We start from the raw sequence: 26,335 nt of genomic DNA on the forward strand, positions 1-26,335 counted from the left end.
AGAGAGAGAGAGAGAGAGAGAGAGAGAATTCATGGTGGCAATTCGTCAGAGAAAGGCAGTGTTTGGTGAATTTCCGTTGCAACGCAATTAATTCCCAAAATAGAACGTAGAAAGCTTCAGTTCTCAGAGCAATTAAAGATGGGAAACGCACACGGTCCTCGCAAAAATCGTAACGGCGCGAATCCCTTTCGTCCCGATAAAATCCCCGTTCAAATCCCGCCATTTCAATTTGCTTCCTCGTCCGATTACGCACCACAATTCCCCAACAGCAATCCCAACGCTCAATCGCACATGGCCCTTTCCTTGCCGTACGCTCACGTCGACTCCAGCCTCCGCTCCCTCGCCGGTCAAGCCGAGGGGTTCGGTCGCTTCGCCATTGGCGGACTCCATGGCCACCTTTATCACGTCACCACTTTAGCAGGTCTGCGACTAATATCTACATTTTTTATTTCTTAGCATTACATGGCATCTGTTCTAAGATCAACGATTACGTGGGATCAGCGCTTAATCTTCAGTTAATTATTGGATTTGAAGGTTATGCACTGTTCTGGGAACGATAGTTTTGTTTCAATTTTGGACTGGTTAAGTAGGGAAGTAGCTTTTGATGGTTGCAATGGCTGGTTTTCTTCCAATTTCCTCTTCATTTCTTTTCCTAGTCAAATCATTTGTTTAAGATCAGTTTATTTGCCTGGCATAAATTAATAGATTATTATACATATTTGTTGTATTTCACTTTACTTACCATATATTTAGTAGTGTAAAAGCCATTCTGATTTTTTTTTCTTTTCAAAATTTTGTGTTCATTTTGAATTATGTTACGTTTTGTAATTGGTTGTCCAGTTCTTAATGAAATCCATTTCAAGATTAGTTCAATTATCTTCAGATAATTTATGTATAAAATATCAATTTACAAATTAGTTACCACTCTTTTCATAGAATTTATTTGTTCTAAACATAGGAAATGTCAAATCTAGTAAAATTTGAACAATTAATCTTTTCTTTTAAAGAAAACATTGTTACTCGAGTATTAAAATTTCTCTGTGTTTATTCTAGCACTTACTATTAGGTCAGTTGTTAATGGTGATGAACGTGTGTTTGATTTGCTCCTGCCTGATCCAAGCCTTTAGAGTAAACAAACAATTGATTGCTAATGTTGGTGCTAGCTCATAGGCCTCCTTTCCTCTAGGAACTAAGCAGGATTCTGTTATGGACCTTAGTTCATAACTTCATTGATGGGCTTGAATATTGCAAAAAGTTTAGAGATGAGAAAGAAATTAGGGAAATTCTAAGATATCCTGTTATGATTCTTCTCTGCCCAAAGTGTGTGGATCATGACTTCTATATTCCGCTCGCATTAGTGAGTTTAGGCTAATTTCTAGGAGTAACTACCAAAACCATTTCAAAATCACTAATCAAAGGACAACACTAATCAACTACTATCAGTAAAATTTAGCTGTCTCTCAAATTTCCGGATCCTATCGTTACTCTTCCCTGGAAGAGTGTCCTCAATCTCAAGAACAGAATGAGGGAGTTGTTTTACCAAGTAGCACTGGCAATGATAGTATCTTCAACTAATGTGAGATTTTTTATAAGCATGAAATTTCACATATATCCTGGTATCAGTAGATAAAACCTATAAATCCTATATTTGGTGCCATTGTTTGAACCACTCTCAAAGAGAAGTCTCTTGGCCCAACTGTCCTGTAACTGCTGCTGTGGAAATCCTAGGCCTTCATAGTGATGATTTGAGAAATAATCCACAGTACCAAATGCTTAAAACATCTAGAATTCCAGTTTCTACTTTCTCTTTAGAGCTTGATTCCATGTGGGCTATTGAACTAATTGTACAAGTTCTCACTAATTCTATGTCCACATAGTCACCTTTGCCAAAATTATAGTCAGAAAAATAGGCAAGATTCTCATAGTCAGCATTATATCATAGATCCAATGTGATTGAAGCCAATACAAAATTTAAAGGAAATCAACACTGTCCATATAACCTGCTACCCTAGTTGGATTCTGAAAGTCACTTGCTAAAAGTTTCCTCAACAGTCAACACAATGTGCTGTTCTACTCCTCGCAAACTAACTAAAATTTCTTAATAAAATGAAAATATCTGTTAGAGAATCTGTTCTTTAACCATCCAATCCAACTTTATGCCACTACATATATGCAAGTGAATTAGAACAACCAAATTATAGGGACATTACTATTCCAGTTTGCAATGGAACCGAAGAGGCTGTCGTGAACTCATGGAGTAGCTGGTCTACCTTCTGCATAGTATTGTTGTTATGCTTGATTGTTCTCTCCAATTAATGCCCACATCATTTTCTCTTGTTTTCTAAAAATTTCGTGAATCATATTCTTCAATTTTTGGTCCATCCTAGTGTAGTCATTGATAATAGTTGCTTGGGCAGAAAATGATAGTCTCCGAAGGAAAGGGAGGATGGATGTGCTAATAGAAGAGCTTTGGGAGAAACACAAAAGATCATAGTGTGTATATATGTGTGTGTGTATGTCAAAGAAAGGAGTGGCCTTTTAGAACCAGAGAAGAGAGGAAGGACATTTCTTGTAGCTGCTTGCTAGTAAGAAATTAGAAGGACATTTCTTATAAATGTTTGCGAGTAAGAAATTAAGGGAAATAGAGAAAACAAAGATGATTAGAAGGGGAAAACAGGAGACAAGAAAATTTGCAGAACAATGGGAATAAGATAGAGAGTTGAAGAATTTCACTTTAGAGAGAGTCTAGAGAGAGAAAGTTTCGCTTGAGTTTTTTCACACGAGGGTCCGTCGTCTTTGGTGACGGGTACACCCCGTTGGCCATGTTCGTGGGCTTGAGAAAACTCATGGTTATTGAACAAAAATCCTTCAATGTGGTAGTGGAAGGGAGGGGAGTACGGGTCTACGAAAATGGGAAGGGCTTCTGTAAATCGATATTTTTTTAGAAGGAGGATATTGATTGGCTGTTACAATGCTTCAAGGAATTTAGATGGGAGAAAGGGGAGGTCGCTTGGGGTAGATGCCGGCGCAGCAATTGGAGAACCTTGTGGATGGCGTTGAGTGGTAACAGAAACGAAAAATTTCTCGTGTTTTTGGAGGGGAAGGAAGGGCCAAGAGGTAGAATTAACAAATTATTCCTCCTGGAGGGTGAGAAAGCAGAGGGATGGTGGAAGATGATGGAGGAGCTCCATGAGGTGATAGGAGTAAAGTTGATACCTCCAGATTGGGTGACGAAGAAAAACAAGATGATTGAGTCTGTTCCAGAACGGGGTGAAATGACTACTTTTTTTGTAAAATGTCTGGGGTGTAAACTGGAGTTAGGATTTCGATCCGTGATGAGGAAATGTTGTTCTTTTGATGAAACCCTAATGAAACCAGCTATGGAAGGTGGTTGGGTGGAGAAGGAGATTTAGTCGGGTCGTATTGTAATGGGTCAGGGTTTTTCAAATTTTGAAATCGTCTTTGATGGTGATCACGTGAGGGGGGCAGAGCGGGAAACGAAAAATGGGTTAAGAAGGAATGGGCCAAGGAGAGACGAGAGGTTCGGAAGGTTTGGAGGAAGAAAACTAACGTGGGTTGAGAAAAGGAAGTGAGTTGATCAACCTGGACCTAGTAGAGTTTCGGGTCATAAACGGGTGAAAGTCTGGAGGCCCAAGCGGGTTTTGCCTGGTTCTTCAGAATTAAACGACCATAGTGTTGTCGACGTGGTCGGGGATCCTCTACCTGAAAATGAGAGGATAGATGTTGGGTCTCCTGTTAGGGTTTCAATGGGGAACGAGGAAGAAAAAATCGAGACATAAGTCTTCGGAGAGGAGATTGAAGCGATAGCGGAAGATGAAGTTGAGAAAGATGAGGCTCCTTATTTGGGCATCTCTACAGAAGGGGAAGATGGAGAGGAAGAGGAGATGAGAGAGATGGTGGTTGGAGCGGAGGGTTCCATCAAGGAAAATCCGAAGTTGTATGAGATTATGGTGATGGAGGAGGCGGGTGCAGAGGCATTGGACGTATTTCCTATCCAACGCGATGATCTCTTTCTTCATGGACCAACGCTTCTGACAGAGGAGTCGGGCAGAGAGAAGTTCTATTCTGATTGGGTCCAGAAGAATTTTGTAAAGGTTAGTAAGATGTTTGGTGTTTCTTTTCTTAGGATGAAATCTAGAATTCTAAATCTGCTTGAGGAGATTGAGGTCTCGTTATCAAGGAGAAGAGAATGAAAAAAAGAGAGAAAAGAAAGTTAAAAGAAGGCAGGGGGACAGGGAAAGTCGGGAGTTAAAAAGGCTACAGTGGTCAGTGAACTATGACAGAAAAAAAGAGTAGCAGGAAGGGAGAAGGGTTTTGGCAGTTGAATTGTTTCCATGATCGGAAAAGTATTTCATGGAATGTGAGGGGTGTGAATGATACAAAAAAAGGGTTGTTATTAAAGGTTGTAGTAAAAGATGGAGACTTGATATTATGTGCTTGCAAGAAACTAAAATGGAAAGGATAAGTCAGATTCTGGTTAACTGTATGTAGAAGAATAGAAGGGTTGAATGAGTTCATCTTCCGGCTAGTGGGATGGCAGGGGGCATTCTGTTGATTTGGAACAAGGAAAAAATCAAATGTTGGGAGACGAAGATTGGGAGGGTATCGGTTTCTTGCCTGTTTGAACCGTGTGAGGGGGGAGATCTATGGGCATTTACTGCATGGGGTCTAGGGAGGAGAAGGATTGTTTATGGGCTGAACTACGTTTATGTAAAGCTAAGTGGGGGAAGAGGTGGGTGGTTGGGGGGGATTTTAATATGGTACTCAACATGAGGGAGAGATCGGATGGGCAAACCAGTGCTGGGGAGATAGAGGAGTTTAGGAACTAGGTGGAGAGACTGGATTTGGTGGACATTCCCCTTATGGGAGGAAATTGGACATGGTCAAATGCGAGAGACAACCCGGCAAGGTCGAGAATCGACCGGTTTTTAATTTCTAACATGATGCTCATGCAGCTTGCAGGTTTAAGCCAAAAAGTTTTGCATAGGCCTATTTCGGACCATTTTCCCATTTGTATTGACTCGAATGGCATCATTTGGGGTACGCGTCCCTTCCGGTTGGATAATAAATGGCTGAGGGTGATGGGTTTTAGGCAACTGGTTGAAAAGGAGTAGTGTTCGGACTCTGCTAGGGGCACGGCCAGCTTTGTGCTTGCATCAAAATTAAAGGCACTAAAGATTGAAATTAAAAGGTGGGCTAGGGAGGAGGAGGGTAGGGCTGAGAGGATGATTGATAACAATCTGAGGGAGTTGGCCGAGATGGATAATAGAGAGATGGAGGGTCAGTTGGGGGAGGGGGATAGGGAGAGAATAACTGTCTTGAAGAAGGAAATTGCTGCCAATATGAATTTGGAAGCTATCTCTTGGAGGCAAAAGGATAGGGAAAAATGAAGGTGATAGAAATACTAGGTATTTCCATAGTTTGGCTAATTTTAGAAGAAAAAATAATTATGTGGAGGAGATGGTATTTGATGGAGAATTGGTGAAAGGGAATATTAATTTAAGAGAGAAAGCGCTCTTGTACTTCCAGCATCTTTGTACAAAAGAGGAGAGAAGACCGAAGTTGGATGAGCTGCCTTGCAAACAGCTCTCTCCTGACAGTAGGGTGAATTTGGAGGCCCCTTTTATGGAGGAGGTGTGGGGCTGTTTGGGTGAGTGCAATGGAGATAAGGCTCCGGGTCCCGATGGTTTCGACATGAAGTTGTATCAAGAATTTTGGAATGTCATAAAGGATGATATTATGGCCGTTTTTAATGAATTTCACAGAATTGGCGCTTTTGTGCATTCCATAAACTCTACTTTCTTAGTTATCATACCTAAGGTTGCTGGAGCCAAGAATATCAAGGATTTTAGGCCTATAAGCCTTGTGGGCAATCTGTACAAATTGATTTCCAAGGTTTTGGGTAAAAGAATGTCCAAGGTTATGGGGGAGGTTATATGGAAGAACCAAAATGCTTTTGTTGAAGGGAGGCAAATTTTTGATGCGGTCATGGTTGCTAATGAAGTGGTTGATGTTGTGATGGGATAGAAAAAAGAGGGTATTATTTGCAAAATTGATATGGAAAAAGCTTATGATAGAGTGCGTTGGGATTTTGTACTCTACATGATGGAGCGGATGGGGTTCGGGAATAGATGGCGGAAATAGATGAAGATTTGTATTTCAACCACTTCTTTTGCCGTGATGGTCAATGGTGGACCCTCTTCTTTCTTTAAGGCCTCTAGAGGTATTCGTCAAGGGGACCCTCTATCACCCTTGCTTTTTTTTTTTATAGTGACGGAAGCTTTTAGTAGACTCATGGAGAGGGCAAGCGAATTGAATGTGATTAAGAGTTTGTCGGTTGGGGTGGGGGAGTCTGTGGTGGAAGTATCCCATTTATTTTTTGCCGACGACGCTTTAATTTTTTGTGAGCTGGATCTTACTCTTTACTTCACTTGAGGTGTTTATTTATTTGTTTCCAAATGGTGTCGGGTTTGAGGATAAACTTGTGTAAAACTGAAATGGTTAGAATTGGAGATAGGAGGGATAAAAGGGAATTGGCTAGTGTGTTGGGTTGTAAGATTACCGAGCTGCCTATTAAGTATCTTGGACTCCCTCTAGATGCGAAGTTTAAAGATACCAAAACTTGGGATCCCATTGTGGATATGTTTGAAAAAAGACCTGCGGGGTGGAAAAGGAACTTTCTTTCTTTGGGGGGGGGGGGGGGGGCCTTTGGGGGGGGGGGGGGTGGGAGGAAGACTCACATTGATCAAAAGCAATTTAACAAATTTACCAATCTACTACCTTTCTATATTAACTATTCCAACTAGGATTGCTACTAAACTAGAAAGGATACAATGCAGATTTCTTTGGGGTGATGAAGAGGGGCATAGAAAATTTCACTTAGTACAGTGGGAGGAAGTGAAGAAACCGTTCTATAGGGGAGGTTTGGGGTTGAGATCTATTTTGAATTTGAATTCTGCTATACATGGCAAATGGCTTTGGAGGTTTGCGAATGAGAATGGGAAAATATGGAGAAAGGTGGTGGAGACTAGATGGGGTGATTGGGAAAGGGATGGGGGGAGAAGAGGGAAATATAAACGTCATGGTTCTAGTTTGTGGAAGAAAATTAGCAATGACAGTAAGAATTTTTATGATTGCATCTGCTGGCAGCTGGGCAATTGAACTGAAATTAATTTCTGGAAGGATGAGTGGGCTGGTGACTTCAAATTGAAAGACAAGTTCCCAAGGAATTTTGAGATTGCTAGTGAAAGGGATATCCTTGTGGAGAAGGTGTACGAGAAGGGAGAAAAACGGGGGGGAGGGGGGGGGGGGGTGTATTCAGGTTAGGAGAAATTTGAAGGATCAAAAAAGGATGAATACTCTAATCTGCTTTGTTGTCTTGCTGATTTTAAGGTGGGAAATCTGAAGGACAAAAGAATATGGAAATTGGAGAAGAAAAGAGGCTTTTATGTGAAGTCCTACTACAATTTTATTGTAAAAAATGGTGATGATAATGTCAAGGCAGCACCGTTTAAGCAAATTTAGAGGTCAAAAGTTCCACCTAGAATGACTTTTTTCATTTGGGAAGCTGTTAAAGAAAAAATATTGACCGTTGATATGTTGAGAAGAAGAGGCATGATGATGGTTAATAGGTGTTACATGTGCAAGGCCGGTGAAGAATCTTGCAACCACTTGTTACTTCAGTGTCCAATGGTGTACAAAATTTGGGCGTATGTGTATGGGATTATGGGGATGAATTGGGTAATGACGGGTAGTGTTAATGAGGAGTTGTGGGCGTTGGTTGGTTTATATAAAAAAAAAGGAATTATTCCTTATTCCGATTTCTATTCTGTGGGTTGTTTGGAGGAAGATGAATGTTAGGGTTTTTGAGGGTATTGAAATAGATGTTGTAAAAATATTAGGAATAGATGGTTTCATACTTTTGGTCATATTTTGTTAGATCATGACATATTAGATTGAGAAGATATTGGGGCTGTCATGAACTACCTGATCGACTTGTAATTTTGTGCTTTCGGATGTTATCTCCGTGGTATTTTTGTGCATAATAATATTTTTTTCCTTTTATAGAAAAAAAAAAGATAGAGAGTTGAAGAACCCAAGATTAGAGAGAGAGATTGAGAAAAAAGAGTATGCTTGGGACAAATAGATTATCTTTTTATGGAGTTTATTTGGAAACTTTAGTTTCTTTTTACTTAGTTCAAATGTGAAAATTCAAGTCCGAAGAAATTCTGAGTGGAATTTAAAATGATAGGGTTTGGAAATTAATTGTGATGGTTTAAATGATAAGTTGGTTAGTTTATGTGCTTCTTGTGTTCTTAAAATTATAGGGGAATTCTAAATGGAAATGGGTTCACAAATCTTAAATTTCCACATGAATTCAAGAAAAATAATTCATTTGCTTGTCAAACATAGTCTTAAAAGTTAAAGAGGCAGACATAAAAGAGAGAAGGAGAGTTACCAAGAATCGCACCACCCATAATACCAATTTTTATGAAACCCTTTTGAAATGAACCAATTTTTATGAAACTGAGGTTATAACTCCATTGATACGCTTGAATCTTGTAGAAAACATAGAGATATCCGAAACAAAATGAAGTCAAGCATGAGATATGGAGAGGGAAATTGTTATGCCCAATAATCTGCAAAGAAAAAGAAGAAAATGATGGAAAGAGAAAAGCAATAAAAGAAGAAGCCAAAGCAAGAAGCAACAGAAGAAGAAAGAGAGAGAAAAGAAGAGACAAAAAACAGTCTTATTCTGTAGGTGCAGGCGCCAAGGTAGAGAGAGAGAAAGGACATGTGGTTTGACATCCTTAAGAGAGACTGGCTTTGTCATAGGATTAGGTTTCCAGTTTAGTTTTGATTAGGAAAGAGATGTTTTCTAAAGTTCGAGTTTGAAATAAGGTGGAATAGGAATTGTTTAAGTTAATTGGGGAATAGGATCAGACAGAAGATCCTTAAAAGTTTAGGCATTTGTTACTCATGGTTTTTATGGTTATTAGGAGTTTGGCTAGAGTGCAGAAGTGTCTATTAAAAGGGAGTTATTGCGATGGCTTACCTATAAATATGTAAACAGATTGCATCAACAAAGGAACTAGAGAATAGTTGCAAGCAAAGTATTAGATTGCCCAACTCTGGTTCCACGGATTTTAACCAATAACATGGTCCTAAACTATGACTGTGACAACTTGGTATACAGCATTGGGCAATGGATAATTTCAAGATGCCTTGGCAACAACTTGAGAGTTCCTGCATGTACATAAGAGGACGGAACCATGACCTTGCAGAAACTTAGAAGAATCGTGTTGCTTTCGCCATAAAAACTATAGGAGCTGGTAGAGCATATTAAAATCCTATCCAGGCTGCTATCAGGATCCAAAACTGACAACCATCCCATGGTGGAAGAAGCAGTAACAATCACTGTAAGACTCAGTGGAGTTGGTTGAAACAAAAGGGCTTGAATTTACAGGTTCTGTGCACAACAGCCTCGTGAGATCCTCTGATTCAAGATTTTTCTGATAATGGTTAAGGTGATAAGCAACAACAGCAGTTGAAATCCAGATTCAGCCTTATGCTGGGCACCAATGATCCATCTGCAATTGATAGGAATTCAACAAGCTGGAGTTCTTTTGATGTGAGATGCAGTTGAAGAATATGTGGGCATCAAAGAAACGTTATTATGGCACTGTTTTTTTGGTACTGGCGGACAAACACCATTTGAAATATGAGAGTAATGTTATGCCCCAATAATCGGCAAAGTTAAAAGAAGAAAGCAAAAGAAAGAAGTGACAAGAAGAAGACATTTAAAGAAAGAAGCTACAGAAGAAGAAAAGCGAGAAAGAAAAGAAGCAGCAGAAAGAATATCATGGTGTAGGTGCAGGCCCAGAGAGAGAGAGAGAGGAAATACGGATAATCTCCTCAAGTGAATTGACTCTGTTTCAACTTTAAGTTTCTAGTTTAGGTTTAATTAGGAAAAGAGATGTTATTGAGAATAAGATTTTGGAATAAAGTAGAATAAAAATTTTATGAAGTTAATTAAGGAATATGATCAGTTAAAGATCCTTAAAATTAGGAATTTAATATTTATGATACTTAGCGTTATCAGGTGTTTGGCTACAAGGTAAAAGCTTCTGGTAACAGGGAGCTGCTGCTATGACACCCCTACGACTTACCTAAGAATTGTAGACAAGGGTTTAGAGTACTTAACTCAGAGGTCGAGGATTCTCTATAACAAGCTCTGATCTCGATTCCCACATATTTCATCCAACATGATCCCTAAACTGAGACCATAACTGAAGTTTGGGAAATTTTGAAGTACTTTGTTTTTATCCTTCTATGACTTGAATCATGTACATCATAAATGTACAGTAAGATTGGTTTTATTTAAAAAAAAAACAAATGTATGGTAAGATTGAGCTTGATTCAAATTTAAATTTTATGGAATAGGAAGAGGAAGAGAATATAAATAGAATAAAAAGAACATTCTAATTTCAATTCAGGTTTGGTGCTTCTATGATTTCGTTACAAGTGGAAATACAAATTTATCATTATAGAATCGAATATATGAGAAAAACTGATTACATTGTGTATCAAATATGTAAATTATGACTAATTTCTACATATTAAGTCATTGAGATGTAGGAGCTGAACGAGGATAAGGTACATTTGAGCCAAATGCAATATAAGAGTTGGTTAATTTCTAGGAACGACTAACAACCATGTTTAAGATCATTAATAAAAAATACATCTACTAATCAGCTGATCAATTGCCTGTAGAGTAGCTAAATATAAATTTTCTGGCTTCCTTGCAAATTAGTGAATATTTTGTGTACTTTTGACTTGTATATATTTGGCTTGTTTCCAATATTTATTTATTTATTTGTTTTTTGGTTCCATTTTTCAATGTTGTTTTAGATGATGGGCCTGGATCACTTCGAGATGGTTGTCGTAGAAAAGAACCACTTTGGATCGTTTTTGAAGTTTCAGGGACCATTCATCTCTCATCTTACTTGAGCGTGTCATCATATAAGACCATTGATGGTCGTGGCCAAAGAATAAAATTCACTGGTAAAGGTTTAAGACTGAAGGAATGTGAACATATCATCGTATGTAATCTTGAGTTTGAAAGTGGTAGAGGACCTGATGTTGATGGCATTCAAATAAAACCCAACGCAAAGCATATATGGATAGATCGATGCAGCTTACGTGATTACGATGATGGTCTGATAGATATCACTAGAGAAAGCACAGACATCACTATTTCGAGGTGAGGTCAATTGTTTGTTTTCGGAAACTACTGTCATTTAAAATGATAAAGGAAGTCTTTTTCAGGTGTCATTTCTCACAACATGACAAGATCATGCTTGTTGGAGCAGATCCTTCTCATGTTGGTGATAGATGCATACGTTTGACAATTCACCATTGTTTTTTCGATGGAACTCGACAGCGGCATCCTCGTGTTAGATTTGCTAAAGTACATCTGTATAATAATTACACCAGAAACTGGGGAATATATGCTGTTTGTGCCAGTGTTGAAGCACAGGTAATAATTCTTACTAATTAGATTCTTTTTCCGCCAAAGCCAGCTTGGCTCAGTGGCACAAGATTGTCCTATATGCGGTTAGATGTGGGTTGGATACTGATGTAGGACAAATATGGTTAATTTATCTATCAGGAATTTGGGGAAAAACCTACATGTCACACCTAAAACTTGATTGAGTCACACAATCAATTATAAGAAATTCTCAGAGATATTATTGAATACTTTTTTTGAAAGTAAAGATATTATTGAATACTTGAAAGATTAATATGTGAAATAATAAAATTATTCATAATAAGCTTTCCTAAATAGAATTAAAGTAGGAAATAGTAAACTAATAGAATTAAGAAAAGTAATTCTAATACAAATAGAAAATAATACTAATAAGAGTAAATTCTTAACTCTAATAAGACTCTTAAATAATAAACTAGAAGATAATCCAACAATAAATAAATTCCTATTATAGTTATCCACCACCAATTCTCCTAGAGTGTTTGGGGGGAGGGGTTGGGGTGCAATCAATTTGAGGATGTTCTTTTCATTTTCCTTGAATCTTGTGATAAGTACCAGTCCTTGTTGCTACCTCTTGGTAATTAACAATATCTTCAACCTCATCATTGATATTTATAGTGTTTGGCAAGCAAATAGGAATGCTATCATAAGAAACTGTAGTGTCACCTCCTTGATATGAACTTGACTTTGTTGAGTTGAAATTGTAGAATGTGGCATGCATGATAGGGTTGAGCCTCTTGAGGTCAGCTTATGAGATCTAAGTGCAATCAATTTGAGGATGTTTTTTCCATTTTGCTTTAATCTCATCCTTGATTTGCAATGTTTGGCAAGCAAATAAGAACACTATCATGAGAAACTGTAGGGTTGCCTCCTTGACATGAAGTAAGATCCTAAATATTGAAGACCTTACTTATACTCATATCTTCTGACAAATTGATAATATTTAAGCTAGTCTTCTTGAGAATTTTGTGAGAACTAATATACACCCTTAGGTAACCTTTCAGGTTTGAGGTGTACCATAACCATATCTCCATGAAAGTTAACAGGTCTTCTTTTTAAATCAGCAAAAATTTTATCTCCTTCATTGGTTAAAGCAATTCATTGTCTAACAATCGCATGTATGGCATGTATATGTTTAGTAAAGTCTTTTGCCTCATTGCTAGGACGGGCATCCAGTGGTAAGGGAACCAAATATAGGGGTCCTTGTTTGTATGCCCATAACACATAGGTTATCAATAGGTCTCCTTGTTCTTATTGATAACTTTAGTTGAATTTGCAGCAAGAAATCAAACCTATTGATTTGATGGACTAATTCATAGGCTTCCTTGGTGGTATGCTCACACAACACTAAAGGAGATCTCCCAAGCTCTTGTTGATAACTTTAATTTGTCCATTGGTTTGTATATGAAAATGTGTGCAATACTCGAGTTGAATATACAACATCTTCCACAAGGTATGCCAAAAGTAACTCACAAATTTTGTATCATGATATGAAACAATGGATAGAGGTGACCCACGTAAGTGAACTACTTCTTTGAATAATAGTTTGCCCACATGAGAAGCATCAAAGGTTTTTGCACATGATATGTGAAGATTTTTTTAAAAAATAAACTGCTAATTTTTATTTATTATTTTTTGTGTTTACATTTAGAATATATATATAGAGTAGTTATCATTATTGTAGTTGGACTCTAATTATAAAATATAATTATACTATCAGAACTCTAACTAATATAGTATTCTACTTAATATAAAATGCTTATCAACACTTTCTTTCAAGTTGGCGCAAAGATATTATACATGCCCAATTTGCAAATCAGTTCTGAAGATATTTGTTGCATAGTTTTTTAATAAAAATGTTAGCCACCTGGTCGTCAGAAGATAAATGATATAAGCATAAAGAGCCGCTAACTACTTTCTCTTTTATGAAGTGTCGATCAATCTTAATGTGTTTTGTTCTGTCATATTAACTGGATTATGAGCAATGTTAATGACTTCTTTATTGTCACCAAACAGGGATAATTTCTCATTTTTAAACAGTTTTAACTCCTTTATTAGCTTTTACAACAATAGTAATTCACATACTCTTTGGACAATTGCTCTACATTCTGTTTTAGCACTAGAGCAGACAACCACACTTTGTTTCTTACTTTTCCATGTGATTAAGTTGCCTCCTACAAGTGTGCTGTAACCTGTAGTTGATTTTCTATCATCTAGGGACCTACCTCAATCGGCATCTGTAAATGTTTCTATTTTAAGATGACTATGCTTAGAAAAGAGCAGGACTTTTTCCTGATACAGATTTTAAGTATCGTAATATGCGGAAGACATGTAAATGAGTCTCACGAGAATCATGCATGTACTGGCTCACAAGACTAACTGCATATGTTATATCAGGTCTGCTATGTGAGAGATAAATGAGTCGTCTAACTAATCTCTAGTATTTTCCCAAGTCAATTGATGTATTACTACCTGCTTGCATTTTGTGGTGGCTCTCAATAGGTGATTCTACCGATTTGCAACCTATCATACCAGTCTCTTCTAGTAAGTGTATGATATACTTCTTTTAAGAAATGAAGATTTTTTTATTGGATCTGGCAACTTCAATTCCCAAGAAATATTGCAATTTTTTCAAATCCTTTATTTCAAACTCTTGAGCAAGAAGTTCCTTCAACCGGATCATCTCCTTTGTGTCATCTGTAGTCACCCCAATATCATCCACATAAATAATGAGCAGTGTGACCTTACTCTTGCAACGTTTGACAAACAGGGTATGACCAGCATTGTTTTATTGATATTTAAAAGAGATTATAGCTCTTCTAAACTGTTCAAATCATGCTCTTGGAGACTGCTTCAATCTGTATAAAGCTTTTTTTAATTGACAAACTTTTCCTTGGGTTCTTTCATCTTCAAATCCAGGTGAAATTTTCATGTATACCTCTTCCTCTAAGTCTTCATGGAGGAATGCATTTTTTTTATCAAACTGCTATAGATCCTAATCAAGGTTAGCTGCGCATGACAAAAGTATTCTAATTGTGTTCATATTCGCAACAGATGCAAATGTCTCTTGATAATCAATCCCATAGGTTTGAGTAAATCCTTTAGCCACCAATCTAGTTTTGTACATTTCGATCGATCCGTCTGTTTTGTATTTTACGATGAACACCCATTTGCAATCAATTATCTTCTCTCCCTGTGGAGGTGAAACAAGTTTCCATGTTTCATTCTTTGTCAATAATTTCATTTCTTCAATCATGATTTTCTTCCACTTGGGATCTCCTAGAGGTTCTCCCCAATCATGTGGAATAGACACAGAGGAAACAGATAAAACAAAAACTCTATAGGAGGGAGATAGAGAGTCATAGGAAACAAAGTTAGATATAGGGTGCTTAGTGCAAGTTCTCATTCCGTTTCTGATAGCAATAGGTTTATTTGATAAATCACAAGAGAAAGATAACTCACCAGTATCTTCTGGAACCAGAGAAAATTCTTGATCTGACACAGACTGCATAATGGCTTTTCCAGACTTCTCTCTTCTTGAATACCTTTTCAAGTCTGGTTTATCTAGACGTTCAACATTATCTTCTTGATTAAGACCTTATGCAATAGAATTCTTTCACTGAATATGACTCTTAGTTGTTACCCAATTTGGTATCACTTCTTCCTTCTCACTCTCCTCCTGAAGAGGTGTTGAGTTTGAGTTAAAGTAAGACTCATTTTCTCTAAAGGTAACATTCATAGTTACAAATATTTTTTAGATGGTGGATGATAACATTTGAGGACTTTTTGGGTTGAAGAATATCCGACAAATACACACTTAAAAGCTCTAAGTTCTAGTTTACCTACATTTCTAGTATGAACAAAGCACACACATCCAAATACTTCTGGGGGAACAATGTAGGAATTTTTTCCTTGCAAAACCTCCATTGGACTTTTAAAATTCAGGGCCCGCAAAGACATTTTATTGATAAGATAGACAGTTGAGAGAACTGTATCTCCCCAGTAACTCTTTGGTATATTCATAGTGAACATTAGTGAACGAGCTACCCCAGTATGTGTGTTTTTTCTTTCAGCAACCTCATTTTGTTCACTGGTGTAGGCACAATTTGCCTGATGAATTATCCCATTTGATTCCAAGCAGGCACGGAACCCACTATCCATATATTTTGTACCATTGTCAGTTCGCAGAATTTTAACTTTAACACCAAACTGTGTACATATTATTTTAAGAAATGGTTGAAAATATGAAAATACATCACCTTTTGCTTTTAACAGATAAATCCATATTAATTTAATACAAGATTCAATAAAAGTAAGAAACTAACCAAAAATAGAAGTATTTTGAGTAGGTCCCACATATCAGAGTGAATACTCATAAAATGATCAATACTTCTATTATTACTTAAATGATAAGAGCTTCTCTTATGTTTAGTAAGTTCCCATGCATCACAAAATAGAGACTCCATAAAAGTTCTTTTATATAATTTAGAATATAATTTTTCTAATAAAATAGAAAGAATGTCCTAATCGTCGGTGTCATTGTAATATCTCCATATTAACTTCTTTATTCTCAATGGTTGCTTGATTTTTAATTAAGTTCAGATGTTTATCCAAAACATATAAGTCATCTTGTAGTCTACCAGTGTCAATCATATTTTTGGTTTGAAGATCCTGAAAAATGCAATGATCAAGAAAAAATTCAATTTTACAGTTGAAATTTCTAATTATGGTACTAATAGATAAAAGATTGTCAGAAAAATTAGACACATGTAAAATTGAAGATAGTGTAATAGTAGGAGTACAATTAATGAAACATGTTCCCGACACAGGAGTGTATGACCCATATGCTATACAGATATTATCCCCTTCAGTACAAGAAAAATAGGTTAAGAATTCTTTATAAGAGTCTGTCATGTGTCTGTTTGTTTCAGAGTTTATAATCCAGCTATCAGAAGTGAAAATAGGATGAGCAATACCTGATTTTACCATATTTGATGTGCCAACAGTTGATGAACAATTAAGTTGACTCAGAAAACGCTTTAAGTTTTGAATTTCTTATGTGGATGCTCCAACATATGGTGAATTAGGTGCTTCCCTGGCTTCAATAAAAGTTGCTTGAACTCTTGCAGTTCCATCTCTTCTTCCTCCCCGACCTCTAATTGGTCTTCTATGCAACTTCCAGCAAGTTTTTCTAGTGTGTTTTGACTTGGCACAGTAGTCACACTTCCGTATATCTCTGGATTGATTAGACTGAGCGACTAATCCAGATTTCTCAACTGATGCAATGTGAAATATGACATTTCTTCTACTTTCTTCTTACTAGATATAAGCATAAGTTTGTTCTAGTGAAGGAAAATGATCTTTACCAAGCACTTGAACCCGTATTTGATCATATTCGGTGTTTAGACCAGTTAAGAAATCATAAATCCGTTCTCTTTTTATCAGTTTCTAAAATTTGATTGCATCGGTAGGACAATCTGCTTGAAAATCTTGATAGTAATTTAACTCCTGTCATAATCCATTCAGTTCAGAAAAATATTAAGAAATAGTTATCTCTTCTTGTTTTGTGCCATGAACTTTATTTCGGAGTTCATAAATCTGAGCGTCATTATCCATCTGTAAATATGTAAGAGATGTTGCATTTTATATCTTTCGGCAGTGTAAGTAATAGATATATTCTGACAATATGGGATTGCATAGAATTAATGAGTCATGACATTACCAAGTAGTTTTCAAAGTTCCATTTATTATATTTTAAACTACCAACATTTGATTTTTTCACTTTACTAATAAGGTAACCCTGCAATTTTTTAAATTTAATGAACAATAAATAAAATCTCGATCAAATAAGATAATTAGTTTCATTAAATTTTACGGGACTGATTTGCAATGAAAGATTATCAAAATTAGTAATACTTATATTTTTTTCGTTGGAGGCATCAACTAGGGGCTTTTGCCAACGAGTGTAGTAGTTTCAGATGGAGTGTCGAGGTGGGGCTTCAAAGGGTGGCCGGTCGGGCCCTTCTGGTGTAAGTGGTGATGGCAGTGTCGACCACGTACCGCAGGTGGCTGGTGAACAGTGTAGGCAGCTCCTTTAAAGGTTTTTTGATTATCATTATTATGATTATTTTTTCAGATCGGATTAAGATTGTTTTGAGTGTATGATTTTGAGAATCTGAGTATAGGATACTTTTAATTTTGATACCAAATTAATGTAGGACAAACTAGGGTTGATTTGCCTACTTAGAATTTAGGGAACAACTTTGATATGACACCTAGATTTCTTAGGTATCACACCTAAGAATTGCTTGAGTCACACAATTAATTATGAAAAATTTTCAAAAATATTTTAAGTATTTCATTCGAGTTAAACTAAAAAAATAATAAATTAATATAATTAATAATACTAACTCGAGTTCAAATAAAAAATAATACTAATAACAATAACTTCCTAACTCTGATAAGATTCTTAAATTATAAATTGAAAGATAATCTAACAATAAATAAATTTCTATTATAGTTATGCACCATCAGACACATACTACTTTACGTTACTTTAGACGCCCTTTTGCTCTATGGAAAGAAAATTTGTTTCTTTTCTGATTTAAACTTCTTTTATGAATTTTTGAAGATTTGTTTCTTTACTGGTTAAAGTTTCTAATATCTTGTATGTGGCCATTCAAACTAGATCTATTCTCAGCGCAATATATATGAAGCAGGGCAGAAGAAGATAGCATTTAAGTATCTTACGGAAAAGGTAATTCATTGCACTTGTTTCCTTCCATGTCTGCTGCTTATATGGAAGGCATTTTACTTGTATGAGGCTCAAAGCAATGATTCTGTTAGGATAAGTGCCTTTTTGTGATGATTTGAGGAAAATTTTCATTAACTAAAGCAGTTCGAGACATAGGTTGCTTATAATACCTTTTTAACCTAGCAGCAATTGTATTTATATTTCGTGGTAGAACAGTGGTCCAGGACTTGTTAAGTTGCCAGGTAAATTTGGTCAGTCTAATGGTGAATTGTGTGTCCAGTTAAGATTCTCTTGTTATCTGGTAATTCAGCTATTCGGGACATAAAATTTGGAAATAAAAGAAATCAGAACAGGAAAAAACACATCCTTAAAATGTTGTATTAATTTTCCAAAAGTTATCCATAGACTCTGTTTTGATTACTGGAAAATGACTTGCTGAAGAAACATATTTCTGTGGAGAATAAATAAATGCAGTAAAAGATATCTTCTTCTATTTAGCATGCATTCTTCAAGTTTTCTTAAAGGCCTATGCAGCTATTATTATGTGCGTACAAGTGACAGTAAATGGAATAATCTGATACTTTTTTATTTGATGAATGTGTTAAAATTTCTTCCTAGATGAGTATGAAAATTATTTTTTCCTCACTTCAAAATATACTGACAAAATTGTTATAGTTATAATGATTGTATGGTACAAAATGTAGATAGCGCATAAACAAAGGTTTGAAGAAAAACTAGGATTGAAAAAAAAAAAAAAACCGAGAGTTCCAGGCTTCTTCAGAAGAGAACTAGAGAATTGGAAAATAACTATGGCGAGATTGCTTCATGCATGCATGGCAGGAGGAAAGAGGCAATATAGATTAATTTGTATAGAGTAAAAAGGAACAAATAATTGGAAGTCATTTTTCTCCCTTTCACTGTGTTGTTCTTTAATTGAGAAGTTTTTTCAGCTGGTTATTGCTTTTCCCCAGCTGATAGCAGAAAAACAGAATTATATATATATATATATATATATATCTATGACTTGAGGAAGTAAACTCTGGCAAATTAAATGGGGCTTTAGCATCGTTACTGTCCCATTGACTATTATCAGTTGACAATTGAGATAATGAAAATATTCCTCTATTTTCATTTAACCTTCAGGAAAATATATCAAAAGAGGGTGGCCCTTTGCATTGCATTTTTCAGGCAATAAAAATTAATCCAAAATATAGAAAATCTGTGTCATCATGAACTAAGAAACAAATTTAATATTTTTGCTTGGGGACTACAAAATAGTTAAGTTGTGTCACGAGCAAACACGTGGCTGTTTCTATCAAATTGAATTGTGGGTTTTTGTGTTGGTCCTGCAGGCAGCTGACAGAGAGGACGCAAGATCAGGCTGCATAAAGTCGGAAGGTGACTTATTTATAAATGAAACTCGATCAGGGTTAATGGCTACCACTGCTGAATCCGAAATATTTCATCCCAGCGAATACTATCCAACTTGGACAGTTGAAGCTCCAACAGAAGCTCTCAAACAGTTTCTTCAGCACTGTACAGGATGGCAAAGGATTCCACGTCCAGCTGACAACGCCGTGCCTGTCTTCGCCTAATTGCCTTGTAATTTTTCTCAACTCAAATTTCCTTCATCGGCTGAGATCTCCCCATTTCATTACCTATAGTTAACTAAAATACTAGCTTTGACTATGTCGGGAACAAATGAATTTTTTTTTAAAAAAGGTAAAATTTATTTACGAAAGTATATAAAAAAGATAAATATATAGGTTGGCTAAATAAGTTCCACCCTTCTGGTTTTCTCAAATTCATTTGCTCCAAACATTATATGAAATGAATTCACTCTTGTCTACATTTAAGTTGGTGTCCTACTTTAATTACGTCCATGTCTTCTTATCTATCATGCTGTAGGTACGTACATATTTTGTCACGTGTCATGCTGTATAGACCTGTAATTCATTACGTGCCGTGTTTTGAAGTTTGTTGGGTGATTTCCTGATTCTTAACTTGTGGTTGTGCTCAAGACTAGCTAGTTTAAGAGACGTTTCCTGATGGTCCATGCATCAGTTTGCTTTGTGAAATTTAAGGAGGTGATCTATTTGGCGGTGTGATTGACAGTGAGTGATGGAATTACATTCATAAAATTTTGTTGCTTTTCGTTGAATTTTCCTAAAAGCATGCATGGAATTTGGGAGACTTCATTTCTACGTCCACATTCAAGTTTCTTACTTGGCTTTCAAATTATAGATTTGAATTGACAATGAGTATTCATTATAGAACATTTTTCTCATTACAAGACTTGAAAACAATATATACAAAAGTCAAATGAGAGGTACCTCATATGATGCATCTAATTAAATCATCTATTGAAAAAAAGACACAAAATATTGGAACAAGTGAGGGGCTTTTGCAACTTGCGTTAGCTACATTATAAACAAGTTTGACGATAGAAAAAAATGGGTAAAGGACAACTAACATTGGAAGTAAGAGGCAAACTAGAACTAGGGTAAGATAATTTTGAAAATATAAGAACACAAGATGGAAGTTGAAAAATAGTGCAAATATGGTCTATTTACAGAAGATCATATGAAGTCACCATATTGACGTATACTATTTTCATATCATTGAGCACTGTTCCCAAAAACCTTAAAGTTATAATTAGCTAATAATCCCAAACATAGAGTTTGGTAGGAGTTTTACTCCTTGATAATTTAATTTAGCATACCAAATTACAAAACGGAGTCTCGAATTATTATTCGTGTCAGTCTAATTGTATACTTTATTTCTTTACATGTGATCTTGCAAAAAGTATCCTAATAGATGGATGATTAAGAATTTAAGGTTTTAGGGATCGCATGTGGCGGATAAAGTTTATATATTTTACTAAAACGACTATAAAGATTGAAATATCCGCCTCTACCATCTTTAAACTTTTAAGTCATTTTTTTTTTGTACTACTAGAATGTTTTGTACTGACTCTAATTAATTATTTATCTTTATATACGCTCGTATAATGTAAAAATATATACACATATATACAAAAAATACTTATTTAAAATAACAAATAATACACATATAGACTCCATGGCAGCCTTTATCACGTCACCATTTGGTTAAACCAGCAGTTCTGAGATCAACTATGAGATCAGTGCTTAATCTTCAGTAAATTATTGGATTTGAAGATCGCGCACTGCTCTGGGAACTATAGTTTTGTTTCAATTCTGGACTGGTTTAAGTGTTTGCAATGGCTGGTCTTATTCCAATTTCCTCGTGAGACTTTCGGGACCGTGAATACAATAGAGGATGCTGATTCTGGAGTACCACACCATTGTTATGCCTATTTAACAGTCTGGTAATGATGTATTATCGTTGTTGAGATTCGGAAAGCAGATAGTTGGAGAAAACTGAAAAAAATATTTAGGTATTGTTTGGATGAATCCAACTGTGAAATTTCATTTATTTTCAAAGTGAATTCATTTGTTTAAAATCAGTCTATTTGCCTGGCATAAATCAATAGATATTATTATATGTATTTGTTGTATTTCACTCTAATTACTACATATTTAGAGTAGTATGAAAGCCATTTTGATATATATATATATATATATTTCAAAATTTTAAGTCATTTGAATTATGTTTTGTTTGGTAATTAGTTGTTCAATTCTTAATGAAATCCATTTCAAGATTAATTCAATTCTTTTCAAATAATTTATGAATAAATTATGACTTTACCAATTGGTTCCACCTTTTTCAGAGAAGTTACTTGTTCTAAACATAGGAAATATCAAATACAGTAGTAATATTCGACGAATTTGTCATTTCTTTTAAAGGAAACTTGTGTTTATGCTTCTAGCACACCTGCTATTAGATGAGTTGGTAATGATGGTGAACGTGTGTTTGATTTGCTCCTGCCTGATCCAAGCCTTTTAGAGTCAAAAAACAATTGATTGCTAATGTTGGTGCTAGCTCATAGGCCTCCTTTCCTCTAGGAACTAAGCAGGATTCTGTTCTGGACCTTCGTTCATAACTTCATTGATAGGCTTAAATATTGCAGAAAGTTTAGAGATGAGGAAGAAATGAAGTTAAGAAATTATGGAAATTCTAAGATACCCTGTTATGATTCTTCTCTGCCCAAAATGTGTGGATCATGACTTCTATATTCCGCTCACATTAGTAAATTTTACTACTAATCAGTAAAATTTAGCTGTCTCTCAAATTTCCAGATCCTATCGTTACTCTTCCCTGGAAGCACTGGCAATGATAATATCTTCAACAATAGTCATCACTTGCCATCGGATCAATATGTGAGATATTGTTTATAAGCATAAAAATTTACATATGCCCTGGTATCAGTAGATAAAACCTATGAATCTTATATTTGGTGCTGCTGTTTGAACCACTCTCAAAGAGCAGTCTCTTGGCCCAACTGTTCGGTAAATGTTGCTGGTGATGATCTGAGAAATCATCCGAAGTACCAAGTGTTTAAGACATCTATAACTTTCTAGCTTCTAGGATTCCAGTTTATACTTTTTCTTTAGAGCTTGATTCCACCTGGGCCATTGAACTAATTGTACAAGGTCTCACTAATTCAAAAGTTTTAAGGAGATCAACACTGTCCTTAGTGCCTGCTACACTAGTTGAATTCCGAAAGTCACTTGCTAGAGTATCCTCGACAGTCAACGCAACATGTTGTTCGTCTCCTTGGTAACTAACTAAAATTTCTAAATTTAATGATAATATCCGATGGAGAATCCGTTCTTTCACCATCCAATCCAACTTTTGCCACTACATACATACAAGAAGTTAGAATGACCAATGATAGAGCATTATAATTCCAGTCTGTAACGGAACGGAAGAAGAGGCTTTCATGCATAATATGGTCGTCACGCCTGATTGTTCTCTCCAATTAATGCCCACATAATTTCTCTTGTTTTCTAAAAAGTTCGTGCACCGTGTTCTTCAATTTTTAGTCCATCGTAGTGCTAATAGAAGAGCTTTAGGAGAAACATATAAGATCATAGTGTGTGTGTGTGTGTGTGTGTCTATCAAAGAGGGGGGTGGGCTTCGAGAAATTAGGACGTTTCTTAAGTTGTCTGCGAGTAAGAAATTGAGGAAAATAGAGAAAACAGAGAAGATAAGGGGAAAACAGGATACAAGTCCGATGAAATTCTAAGTGGAGTTTGATAAGATAGAATTTTGAAATGAATTGTGATGGTTTAAATGATAAGTTGGTTAATTTATGTGCTTCCAGTGTTCAAAAAACTATATGGGGAACTCTAAACAGAAATGGGTTCACAAATCTAAGATTTCCACATGAATTCAAGAAAAATAGTTCATTTGTTTGTCAAACGTACTCTTAAAAGTTGAAGAGGCAGACATTAAAGAGAGAAGAAGAGTTACCGAGAATCACACCACCCCTAATACCAATTTTTATGAAACATTTTTGAAGAAAACCAATTTTTATGAAACTGAGGTTATTACTCCATTTGTGAGCTTGAATCTTGTAGAAAGCATAGAGATATTCGAAATAAAATGAAGTCAAGCATGAGATATGGAGATGGAAATTGTTATGCCCAACAATCAGCAAAGAAAAAGAAGAAAATGACAGAAAGAGAAAAGCAATAGAAGAAGAGGTCGAAAGCAAGAAGCAATAGAATAAGAAAGAGAAAGAAAGAAAGAAAGAAGAGACAGAAAAGAATATCATTCTGTAGGTGCGGGCCCCGGGGTAGAGAGAGAGAGAGAGAGAGAGAGAGGAAATGTGGTTTGATATTCTTAAGAGAGATTGGGTTTGTCATAGGATTTTTCAGTTCAGCTTGGATTAAGAAAAAGATGTTTTCCGGAATTCGAGTTTGGAATAAGATGGAATAGGAATTATTTAAGTCAATTGGGAAGTAGGATCAGACAGAAGATCCTTAAAATTTTAGGAATTTGGTACTCATGGTTTTTATGGTTATTAAGAGTTTGGCTATAGAGTGTGGAAGTGTCTATTAAAAGGGAGCTATTAAAACAGATTGTTGCATCAAGAAAGGAACTAGAGAATAATTGCAAGCAAAGTATTAGATCGCCCAATCCTAACAAGCGCTAAAATCTAATTACACAAATTTCAACAAATAACATGGTCCTGTTTAGTCCCAATCAAAGCTTGAAGAAATATAGGAAAATAATTTCTGCTTAAGGTGAGAAAGAAACTAGAATCTGAGTTAAAAGTGACGTTGTGGGGAGTTGCTACTGTGGAGTGGAGCGGTTATTCTGTTGTAGGTGGATAAGTGAGGTCGGTTCTATGGTGCACATATTTTTGACCCGATCATGCTCTATCATGATACTTTGGGTTCTTTGTGGGGACCTATTGGGATCTATGGATCCTAACATCACTCCCTCCTTTTTGAGCAACCTTGTCCTCAAGGTTCGGAAATTGGGTGATGATGTCGGTCGTGTTTTCCCATGTGGCATCTTCGATGGACAGATTTTTGCAGTGGACCAAGCTTTGTTCTATAAATTTGCTGTCTTTCTTCAGCCAACGTGTGTCCAGGATTTGATGTGGGTGGAGTAAGATAGTATCTTCCTCGGTAGTAGTGGGGAGATCCTTGGTGGTGAAAACTGATTCGCCTACTTACTTTTTGAGTAAGGACACATAGAAAATGGGGTGGATTCGAGCCTCAGCTGGTAATTTGAATTTATAGGCGACTGGACCAATGCGCCGCTCAACTTGGTAAGGTCCATAGTACCGACAAACTAATTTCTGAAGGGCCCTGTAGAAGACAGTCTGTTGGCGGTAGGGTTGTAAATTGAGAAAAATCCATTTTCCTTCTTAGAATTCCAAGTGGCGTCTCTTGGTGTTGGCGTAATGTTGCATGCTATTATGGGCAGCATGGAGATTGGTTTTCAGTTGTTGTAGTAATTCATTTAACCTCATTAACTGTTGATCTACTTCGTTGATCGGAGTCATCCCTGAATGATAGTACGGTATGACAGGGGTAGGGTGCCCGTAAAGAGCTTGAAAGGGAGTCATTGTAATGGCGATGTGATAAGTAGTATTGTACCAGAATTCTGCTCATGGAAGTAGGGAGCTCCATTTATTAGGTCGTTGGTGACCTAAACATCTCAGGTACTGCTCGAGACATCGGTTGACTACCTCGGTTTGGCTATCCATTTGGGGACGGTAAGCTGAGCTCATTTTTAGTTATGTGCCTGACATTTTGAAGAATTTCTTCTAGAAGTGACTGACGAATGTCGGGTCTCGGTCACTGACTATGGTGCGCGGCATCCCATGTAGCTTAATTATTCCCTCTACAAATTTTTTAGCCACCATCCTAGCTGTGTAGGGGTGAGCTAGTGCTGGGAAGTTTGCAGACTTACTGAGGCGGTCAACTACTATCAGAATTGTGCTCTTGCCACTGAAGGGAGGTAAGCCTTCTATAAAATCCATCGTGATGTCTTCTCACACTTGTTATGGAATGGGTAAGGGTTGGAGGAGACCTGTAGGTACTAATGTCTCTGTTTTTACTCTCTGACAGGTTTTACAAGCGGACACATACTCTTGAACTACTTTTTTCATAGATGGCAAATGAAATTGCTGCATCAATCTTTTGTAGGTGTGGAGGACTCTAGAATGTCCCCTTAAGGGTGAATCATGGTAAACATGTAGAAGTTGTGATATCAGATAAGACCAAGGGGGTAGGACTACTCGATGCTTATAATAAATCAACCTATTTCTTGCAGTATAAGGCCCACCTTTTTGCTCTTCTATCAGTTTACTAAGCTTCTGCATCTAGGGGTGTGTTTATGTTTTTTTCTTGATGTCATCCCAAATATGATTTTGATAGATGAATAGGGCATCCAGGGACGGCCCTGTAACATTTCTGGAGAGAGCATCTGCTGTTGTGTTTTCTTTGTCTGGCTTATACGTGATCTCATAGTCGTACCCAAATAGTTTGGATAGCTATTTTTGTTTTTCGGAGTGGTGATCCGCTATTCGAGTAGGTATTTGAGACTGCACTGGTCTATCTGAATAAAAA

The 26,335-nt window shown here is 36.4% G+C and overlaps 1 protein-coding gene across 4 annotated transcripts; it reads left to right on the top strand.

Annotated features, from left to right (window-relative positions):
* LOC110825284 (putative pectate lyase 4) lies at window positions 1-20,521 on the top strand. Of its 4 annotated transcripts, none has more exons than XR_015814196.1 (6): window positions 1-421; window positions 10,933-11,284; window positions 11,350-11,560; window positions 17,517-17,669; window positions 18,258-18,326; window positions 19,676-19,781. XR_015814196.1 is itself a non-coding variant. In XM_088210282.1 (6 exons), exons 1-5 carry the CDS (start codon window positions 139-141, stop codon window positions 19,916-19,918), a joined length of 1,158 nt encoding a protein of 385 aa, XP_088066408.1. In that variant the 5' UTR covers window positions 1-138; the 3' UTR covers window positions 19,919-19,925; window positions 20,232-20,521. The 4 variants fall into 4 exon arrangements, 2 of the variants coding, with proteins under 2 accessions (XP_088066408.1, XP_088066407.1); XR_015814197.1 differs by having other exon boundaries at window positions 17,517-17,650; XM_088210282.1 differs by lacking the exon at window positions 17,517-17,669 and adding an exon at window positions 20,232-20,521 and having other exon boundaries at window positions 19,676-19,925.
* The last annotated feature ends 5,814 nt before the right edge of the window (window positions 20,522-26,335 follow it).

The sequence above is a fragment of the Carica papaya genome, chromosome 8 (genome assembly GCF_054855325.1).
Source record: "Carica papaya isolate Zhongbai chromosome 8, ASM5485532v1, whole genome shotgun sequence".
Classification (NCBI taxonomy): Eukaryota; Viridiplantae; Streptophyta; class Magnoliopsida; order Brassicales; family Caricaceae; genus Carica; species Carica papaya.

Coding starts and splice junctions, on each gene's coding strand:
- LOC110825284 (XM_088210282.1), top strand. CDS start 139: ATGGGAAACGCACACGGTCCTCGCAAAAATCGTAACGGCGCGAATCCC. Junction 422..10,932: donor TCACGTCACCACTTTAGCAG/GTCTGCGACTAA, acceptor ATGTTGTTTTAG/ATGATGGGCCTGGATCACTT. Junction 11,561..18,257: donor GTGCCAGTGTTGAAGCACAG/GTAATAATTCTT, acceptor CATTCAAACTAG/ATCTATTCTCAGCGCAATAT.